The following is a 9914-nucleotide window of genomic DNA, read 5'->3' on the forward strand; positions in this document are numbered from 1 at the left end:
CAGTGAATCGCTTTTCTTTTTAAACAACATATTAAGACAAAAAAATCTTCTTTTTTGTTTTTCTCCATTATTTGTGTGAAATTCATCAACATATATTGCGTGCGTGCATGCGTGAGTGTGTGTGCGTGTACTTGTGCATGTGTCACAGGCTTAGAATAATATTCAGCCTGGCCGGACCTTCGAAATATCGTTCCGCGGTTTTACTATCTGAGCCATCCGGCCGCCCTCTAAATAGTGAACAGTTCTTCACCGTGATACATGTATGTTCACATAGATTCAGGTGACCGGGCAAGTACCCTTCGGAAACCATCCGAATACCTAATGGGCCACAGAGTGAGAGTGACCGCCCACTTCTTCCCGGACATGATTGAAATGTTTCTCTCTGATCTCAAATTATCAACGGTGTCACATCGATCCCTCTCTATACCGGCCGGTTCCCACATGTAATGTGACGTAGGCATTACAAAGGAGGGCCACCGACCGGAGACCTTTAAAAATTGGCAATTTCAGCCCGTTTAGACATCGGTACCCCATCGTAAATCTAATCAGAGTGTTATATGACGCAGGCTATAACAGGAAACGGGAAAGACAATTTCAGAAATGATACTACTATGATATAACTATTCGTAAAAATGGTCTACATTTTTACTTAAAATAATTTGTTAGATAAAACAGTATTTGCAATTAAAATCAACAGAATCTGGTTTCATGCTAGCTTTTATATTAACACATAAAGTGTTCAAAATGATTTAGCAATTATCAAGTGAACAAACAATGTATTACTAATACAAATACATGTAATGTGTCAAAATAATAATAAGAAATAGCGTAATTTTGTAAAAGGCAGCACAGATATGTAGTGTGAAATAGTAGTCAGACATGTTTTCATATCACATGTAAAAACGTCAAAATAACTTTTGTATTAATATATTTCTTTTATGTATTCACATATTGTCTGAGATTTAATGTTCTAGAAAATTTGTTAACTAATCTTTAAAAAAAATGAACGGATAATATGATATTGTGTATTTCTATGCACAATTTAAATACCCGTTTATGATCACTATCAGAAAATATAAGGTAAATAACTACGTCGGTCATAAATCTAATCGATTTGTTATCCCCTTTAAATATGTTCCAATCTTTAAACCTTCTGTTTATTTATAGATACACATAGCAACAAGCAGACGAAGTATTGAATAGCATTTATTGTGACTGAATTAGCAATTATTAACGGATATAACTTACTGTCGAATTAGTTTACGTTGTTAAACTTGACGATATATATTATCACATTCCAAAATTTGAAAGGATTTTCAACTGTTTCAATGTTATAAAACGACTGATTTTCATAGATTCAAAATGGAAGTATCGGGTCGTAAGGAATGGGACGATAATCATTCAACATCTAACCAAGGGAGACAACGTACAGTTCTTTGCCAACCTTGTGAATGTGACGGTGATACAATAGAAGCGGAGGCATTCTGTGAAACTTGTAACGAGTTCCTCTGTTCTTCCTGTTTGAAGGCTCATCGGAAATTAGCTATAAGTAAAAATCACGTGATCAAGTCAAAGAATGAAATGCCAATATCAAAGGAAAAGCAAAAAGATCCATGTACGGAGTTGTGTTCAGTCCATTCTACCGAAATAATAAATTTTTATTGTGAAGACCATAATTATGTAGGATGCGGAGATTGTATTGTCCTTAGCCACAAAACGTGTTCTGTTAAACTCGTCAATAATGTCTCGGATAACTATGATGCCTGTGAGGAATTCCGGCAGACCAAGAAAAAGTTAGAAAGCCTTCAGCGTAGAATTTCATCTTACCAGGGTATTATTGTAGATTCCATTAAAGCTGCTGATGAAATGAGAGAAAAGATTATGAAAGATATTCATATTTTCCGACAAGAGATTAACGAATATTTGGATAATACTGAGGCAGATCTGCTGAAACGAATAGATCAGCTGACATCGAAACAAGTGTCTCAGCTTAAACATATCCAAAAAGAATTTGAGTCTATGGCCACTGAAATGAGAGAATGCCAAGAAAAAATAAATAAAAATACAAACAAGATTAATCAATTGTTTGTAATAGCAAAACTTACACATGAAAAGATTGATGCCTGTCAGATTTCAACAGAGGAGCTAGCGTCTAAATGTGAGATTGAAACATTTGATTTTGTGAAGTCTCATTATTTAGAAAAACTTGTAACAGACAAATTACACATTGGTGTTATCAATGCAGATAAGCGAAAGTTAAGCACACTCAACAAAATGAGTCTGAAAGACGTTCAAACGACGCTGTTAAAGACGTTAAATGTCCTCAGTGCAGTACGCGACAGGACGCAAAGCTTAATATCGGGAATGGCAATAATTTCATGTGATGAACTCTTGCTTGTGGATTGTGCAAATGATTGTTTAAAACTTATAACCTTAGAAAAATTTAAGATAGTTGTTACATTAAATACAAATGGTAAACCATGGGACATCACTGCGATAATTTCAGGATTATTCGCAGTCACTGTATTCACAACAGGTGAAATACTATTCATAAATACATCAAATGGTATTTCTAAAAGTCACAGTATTAAGGTTAGACATGACTGTAGAGGAATCGACTACCGTAACGGAGTTCTTGCAGTATCGTTCGACAAACCAGCATGCGTACAGCTACTTGACATTAAAGGAAACATTATGAAAGAGTTTGATATCGCTAAACAGTGTTCATTTCCTCATTATATAGCGTTTTGTAACGACGACAACAAAAGCTTCATTGTGTCCTGTTCCTGTAATGATGCTCTTTTTGAGTTTGGGCCAGATGGGAAATTAAAGGATAAAATAAAAAGCAATGATATAAAGAGCCCAGAACATTTTGTTGTTACACATGATCGAGCGATTATTGTATGTTGTACAAGTATCAGTGAAAGGCTTATTATGATTACACCACATACAAGAGAGGTGCTTCCCATTACTGTGGAAGATATCAAATGTCCATTTTGCTTAGCGATATCTGAAGATCAGACGAGGATGTTTATTTCTGACACGTCAGATCGTTATATCAAAGTGTTTAGTATCAAATGAGTTAAATCCTAGGCATAACTTAGAAATGGTTTGATAACAATTTCTAGGACATTATGGACACTATTCTTATATGAACCTTACAAAAGAATTACATTGACATTTTCTGTTTCATAAACAGTTCATTAATCAAGAATTGTGATGGTCATGTTTACATTCGATCATATTACATTTTCTATTTCATAAACAGTTCATTAATCAAGAAATTTGTGATGGCCATATTTACATTCGATCTTCATCATGTATGTTTCCATTTTATCAATAAATTATATATATTCTATTGCGATAGAAAAAAGATTTTATAAACTTGCGTTTTAATCCTGACCCCACTAAATTTTTCAAATATACTTGTCTATATGTTAATTTGGACAGAACCATTCATCAATGTAGGAAATTTTCCAAATATGTACTGTTTGAATATCTGATATTAAATTATGGTGAGGTGCGGCCAGATCCATTTTGCACTGTTGCACAAAACAGATTTTAAAGTAAAAATGTATAAATTGAATAAAAAAACAAAGGAGAGTCAAATTATGTTTTGTCTCAATCACGATTATCTTTAAATACCTGTTTCCATTTTATCGTTCATTTTGAATTCGACCAGACCATGATAAAAAGGTGCCAAGTTAAAAACATTTTCTTGAAAAAAGTTAAGCGTGTTTGTAACATTTGTTAAATTTGCAATGATATTCTTTGGACGAACTTTAGTTTTAAACTTTAATTTTGGTAGCCATCTTGTGGTTATCTTGACTTTGATCTTTTTATTGCTCTTACAGAGGCCAAATAATACCAGAGGTTTGTCAAACTGACAAACATTTATGGCCATTACTGGGACAGTGTAAATGGAGCTTTAATGGCTTAATTTGACAGCCCAATTATAAGTTTAAACCAAGTCTGAGCTGGCTTATATTCTATTTCTTTTATAGAGTAATTGAAATATTGTTAAGCTTGGCTAAGCCTGTATGTTGTTATTACATGTCTAACTTTGGGACAGATTTACTTAATGAATTTATTTATGTCTTATTTTCATATACTATATTATGTATATTATGGAGGGACACTGGTTCTAGAACAGAATCAATCCCACTACAGGCTTTTAACAGAGAAGGTGTTTATTTGCACTCTTGATTTAAACTAAATTTTTTTGTGGCTGAGTTGGTAATTGGACATTTCAGGCAGTCGACATTTCTTACTAGACACATCAAACAAGATTATGGGACACTTCAGAACAGTTTTCGGGACATTTCGAACCGGATATTTGTATACTTCGGCCCATTCATTGGACGCTTTGGACCAATCATTTAGACACTTTAAACCTTTCTTTGGGATGTATCGGAACAGTCTAAAATACCAATTTTTGTTATATTCATGTAAATCATTATTTTTTACGAGGATATGGAAAAACAACAAAGTGCCATGGGCGCCGGGCAAAAAATACAACCAAAATACTAAGTCGTATTTTTTAGTTTTCATCTGGTGCCTACCTAAGCAAAAGTACAACATGGCACAAATCAGCCACCGTAGAATTTATTATGTACTATCTTTTTTGTACAAAAATATAGACATGGTAAATATATTTGTTAAGTTTTAACTATACATGTATAAATAATGGAACAATAATCGTCTCATCCTATTTCAGTAAAAAATATATATATATTATAATGCTCGTAATATAATTGTAATTGTAAATTTTGTCAAAGTAATGTGTGCATAGATATTGGTTTTTATTCAATGCGTAGCCCCCAAGGGTAGTCAGACTATTCTCTCCCTTACCAGTTCCTCCCTGACGGTTCTCTCCCTATTTTGGGGGAGAAGCGTCTGACTATTTTCAAATAAGAAGACAATTCCTCCCCATTTTTATTTTTATTAATGCATTATTATTAATGCATTTATATGTTAAATAGATAGGTTAGTAAAATATCAATTGATATGAATTAGAATTTCTTATTTTATTGAAGTGTTTAGATGTTAACTGGGTAAGTTTATTATTTATTGATATAAATTAGAGTAAAAAATGTTGTAGTGAAATATTTCGATTTTATGTTATTCAAATAGGTTAGTTTTTCATTAATTAATATAAATCAGAAACAAAAATATTGAAGTTTAAAATGTTTAATAATTGGATAAATTACAGAAATTAGAGACAAAATATTTTATCGAAGTATTTAGATGTTTAATAAATGGGTAAATTTATTATAAGTTGATATAAATTAGAAAAGAAATATTTCAACAAATTAATAAATTATTCTGTTTTTTTAATTAGATCGAATGTATAGTTTTTAATGTGTTTAGACATTGAAAATAATCAATGAATCATTTACTTGATTAGGAGAATCATTAGATATTAACTATATACATTGTAAGTGTGTTGTTTTTTCTTTAATAAATAAGAATAAAATTTATAAGAAAAAAATGATAACTGTCTTTTAATACCTAAATTTCATACTTTATAATCAAGAAACTTTAAGGTTTTCAAAACACATGTGCAATAAGTTTGCTGTCAAAGATAATTGAGGTGTTTTTGAGTTTATTACTTAAAATAGCTGTGAAAAGGTGTTGACGAATAAGTTTTTTATATAAATAATTTGGTCTTATATATATATTGTTTTATGTGAATGACAACATGTTCTATAATCAATTTAGTTTAGAAGTAAATATGAAATGTAATTGCATACCAGTTATTGCTTATTTATTTTCTAGAACATACTTGTTACCATGTTACTGCTATTTAACAAATAAATGAATATAAATAGACCTCAACATAATTACAGGTGTATCAGTCACTGTCCAGTTATCTGAATCCCTCACAATGAAGGTGTTGACAGGATTAAAATGCCTGAAAAAGGTGTTAAATTTACAAACACTTTTCAGATAATATATATATTCTTTATTTGAGTCTCATCCATACATAATATAAAACAATTCAATGACATAATTTTACAAAGTAAAAGTTATTTATGTACGGCCATTCTTATCAGAATTACAAGAGACTATAAAATTTTTAATCTAATGGAAGGGAGGCAACTCTGCAAGAATGTCCAATGTTACTTACAGAGTTACCTCTCTTCTCATTCCATATTCATATGCATGTTACAATTTAAAATTGCTAAAATAAGAAACTATTGCTAATCTTGTTCTAAAATACTTAAAATGTTTCTGGTAATTTTTGCTTTACAGTAAAAATCCTTAAAATGTTCTCTTCCTTAAACCCGTAAAATTACACTGAATAGCAATAGATTCTTAAACTATAAAATCATGTAAATAAAATTATTTCGCATCATTGGAAAGATAAAAACCTATACACGTAAAATAAAACATTATTCACATTTAAGTGACTTTACATATAATGTCTTTGCCTAAAAATAAAATAAAAACGATCAGTTACTAATTATTAACTATGAGTATGTTTACCATTTCAAGAGACCTAGAGAGTTTACAATTACCCTTGTCTAATGATTAAAAGTATTAAAATATTACTAACCATAAAATCAGGCTTATAAATACCCTGATTAGTACAATTTCTCAATAATATAATGTAAGACTCTCAGTTTGTTGGATAAAAAGTTTAGCAATTTACATTAACATTATAAGAGACAGTTCTCATGAATATAACCAGTTAGTTCTACTTTTAAGAATATTGAAACAGGATTTTGCAGCACACTTTACAATTTCAGTATTGGAAAAAATGAACGACAATTTATTATCATCAGACAGCCTTAAAAATTGATCATTTACATTTTCTGCTTTGGCAAATAAATCTTTCCTAATATCCTCATACCTTGGACAATATAAAATAACATGTTTCTCATCTTCAATTCCAGTTTTACAGATTGGACAAATTCTTTGGTTCAAAGCTAACCTTTCATATCTGCCCGTTTCGAGTCTGATAGGGGCTACCCCACATCGGAACTTTGCAAATGCTGCTCTATGCTTAATCGGCAGGATAGCAGTTACATATGCTTCTGTTTCATAACTAAACTTAAAGGTTCTGTAAGTCCTCAATTTATTTCCCCCTTGCCCAGAACTACTATTTATTGTATGTAGTGACTCAATCCATTCATCCAAATACTCATCTAGATATGAGCTGGTTAGCTTTTCCACCAAACAATTTTTATTTAAAACATTATTAAGAACAAAAAATTCACCACAGTTATATTTCTCAAAAATTTCTTTTACTCTAAAATACCAGTTCTTACAAGTTCTACCCGCCTGCTTAAAACAGTACATATTTACTTCACAATTTATTCTCATACTGTTCATACTTGCAGATCGACACCAAGTACTCGCCACACATTTAAGTTGTTTAATAAAGATAGGTTCCCAGCCCATATCCCCGGCAACTGCCGCATTTGGAGTGTATCTGCCTGTTCCTAAGAAAAACCTCATTGCCCGGTTCTGTACTGCTTCAATACATTTGTACTTTCTTGTACCCCAAATAGCAGCACTATAACCCATAACAGGCCAAACAATGGAATCATACAATTTTTTAAATACATTGAAAGGCATACCTCCAAGTTGCTTAAATTTTGCAATAATAAGTCCAAGAGCCCTGCTTGCTGCCTTAGCAACAAATTTTGCTGTAAAGTTATAGTCAAGAAACTCATTAAGAGCCAGCCCAAGATAGACATAGCTATCAGTGACATTTAAACTATCAGTTCCACACTTGAATGGAAACGATGTTCTTGGTGTCGATAAGCTTCGAAAATGTACAACATTACTTTTCTTTACATTGATTGCCATATGATTTGTATTACACCATATAAATACAGTATCTAACATGGCTTGTAAATCCTGCTCATTTTTTGCCAAAAGTACTACATCATCAGCATATAATAAAATTGATAAGAATTTACCCTCTTCAAGTTCTATTCCTAGACCTAGAGACTTTATGTTTACAGCCAGATCATTTATATAGCAGTTAAATAACACGGGGGATAAAATGCATCCTTGACGTAATCCCAAATTAACATCAAACCACTTTGAAGTGTAACCATTCAGTCTTATACATGAACTTACACAAGAATATAGAGACTTAATAACATTTAACATTTTACAATTCAATCCCATCTTAAATAAATGTTCCCATAATATTGAACGGTCAACTGTGTCATAAGCCTTTTTAAAATCTATAAACGCAGTAAAAGTGCTGAGTTTCTTTTTTAATCTAGTTTCTATAATAGATGTGATACTTGATAAATGGTCCCCAGTACTACGCTTCTTACGAAAGCCATTTTGCTCATCTACCAATTTGGAGTTATCCTCTAACCATGATGATAACCGTTCGTTAATAACTGAGCAATATAGCTTGTACATAGTAGGTGCTAAAGTTATACCCCTATAATTTAACGGATTCAAAGGATCTGTTGTATTAGATTTTGGGATGGGATTAATAATGCCTTTTCCCCAGTCTTTAGGTATTTGACCAGTTTCGAAACATACATTAAACAGTACATGCAAGAATAAAACTGCAGTATCATTTTTAAAAGCTTCATATGGTATGTTATCAACACCACAAGCTTTACGGAAATCTGCTTTATCTATGGCTTTTTTAACTTCATTTACTGAAATATTATTGTCTAGCTGTGGGATATAACTGTTATGATCTGTCTGAACGTCTCGATAAACACTAGATCCATCAGCAGGGGAACCATTCAAGAGATCTTTAAAACTATCTTTCCAATAATCTAACACTTTGTCTTGATCTGTAACTAATACTCCTTTGTCATCAACAAACTCAAATGGAATGTTGTGTGTTTTTGTTTTAGATATACCAACTTTACCAATTGTTTTCCAAAACCTGTTTTGGTCACATTCTACATAGTTAAGTAGTTCTCCCTGCTGTTGGAACCAGTATTTTCTTTTAGTTTTTTGTACCTCCCTATCAAAAAGTTTTCTAAAGATAAACATACAACGTAAAATGCACTTAACATCAAATACATTCTTATAATAATCTTCATTAAGAAATGCTATTAGATTAAGTCCAAACTAAAATGATAACTTAAAAAATAAAATTGGGGAGAACTGTCTGCATATATAAAATTTAAAAGAGAACCGTCAGGGGAGGAAACTGTTTGGGAGAGAACCGTATGTTCGTTAAGTTAGCCGGAACAGCCGGAGCAGCCGGAACTCATTTTGTCTATTTTTGTCTCATTTTGAATGGCAATCATGCAAATGAATTACGTTTGGTGAATAACTAACCACCTAAAAGGTATGGTAAACGGAAACTACGCCGCTTCTTGTCGCCGACGTTAAATACCGAAAATGAGCGGATAAATACGTTTATTTACGATGATGTAGTGGGCGGGAAAATGGGGGGAGCTTATTTTATCTACTACTGAAATACGTGTAAAGCTGGATTATGCTGATCCGAATCATGATGGCTAAGAATGTAACTTCTGTTTTGTCGGCGTATACACGAACAATGAGTATTCGAACACTTGGTATTGCTACTATCAGTAAATGTTTTGTCGTTTCACAAAATGTATTTTGTTGAAATTCATGTTTACAATGTTAAATCGGCAAACTCAATCCAAGGTTTACATATAATTGTATTTTGTCTATTAACAAACTGTTCAACTCAGATCAACAAGGCTGGATTTTTGGCCATATATATATAACAGTCGAGTTTTTTTCCTATATGAATCAATGAAAAAACTGTACTGTTATATATCAATACAGTTTTGAAATGCTTGAAGTGTACTGAGTATAATGGGTTAGTTAGAACAAAGGATAAGTTCCAAACCATGCGATAAATGGTTATCTCCCCCGGCGTTTAAGAAATTAGAGATCCATACCGAACTACAATGTAATTGCATTGTGTCCTATAGATCAATAGC

General features: G+C 32.0%; 1 protein-coding gene across 1 annotated transcript; it reads left to right on the forward strand.

Moving 5' to 3' along the window:
- The first annotated feature begins 1362 nt into the window (after positions 1 to 1362).
- On the forward strand, positions 1363 to 3081 carry LOC132729342 (uncharacterized). Its single transcript, XM_060715106.1, has one exon. The coding sequence runs from the start codon at positions 1363 to 1365 to the stop codon at positions 3079 to 3081; it is 1719 nt and encodes a 572-aa protein (XP_060571089.1).
- The last annotated feature ends 6833 nt before the right edge of the window (positions 3082 to 9914 follow it).

This window comes from Ruditapes philippinarum, unplaced genomic scaffold (assembly GCF_026571515.1).
Source record: "Ruditapes philippinarum isolate M1 unplaced genomic scaffold, ASM2657151v2 ctg806_1_1_1_1, whole genome shotgun sequence".
Classification (NCBI taxonomy): domain Eukaryota; kingdom Metazoa; phylum Mollusca; class Bivalvia; order Venerida; family Veneridae; genus Ruditapes; species Ruditapes philippinarum.

Coding starts and splice junctions, on each gene's coding strand:
- LOC132729342 (XM_060715106.1), top strand. CDS start 1,363: ATGGAAGTATCGGGTCGTAAGGAATGGGACGATAATCATTCAACATCT.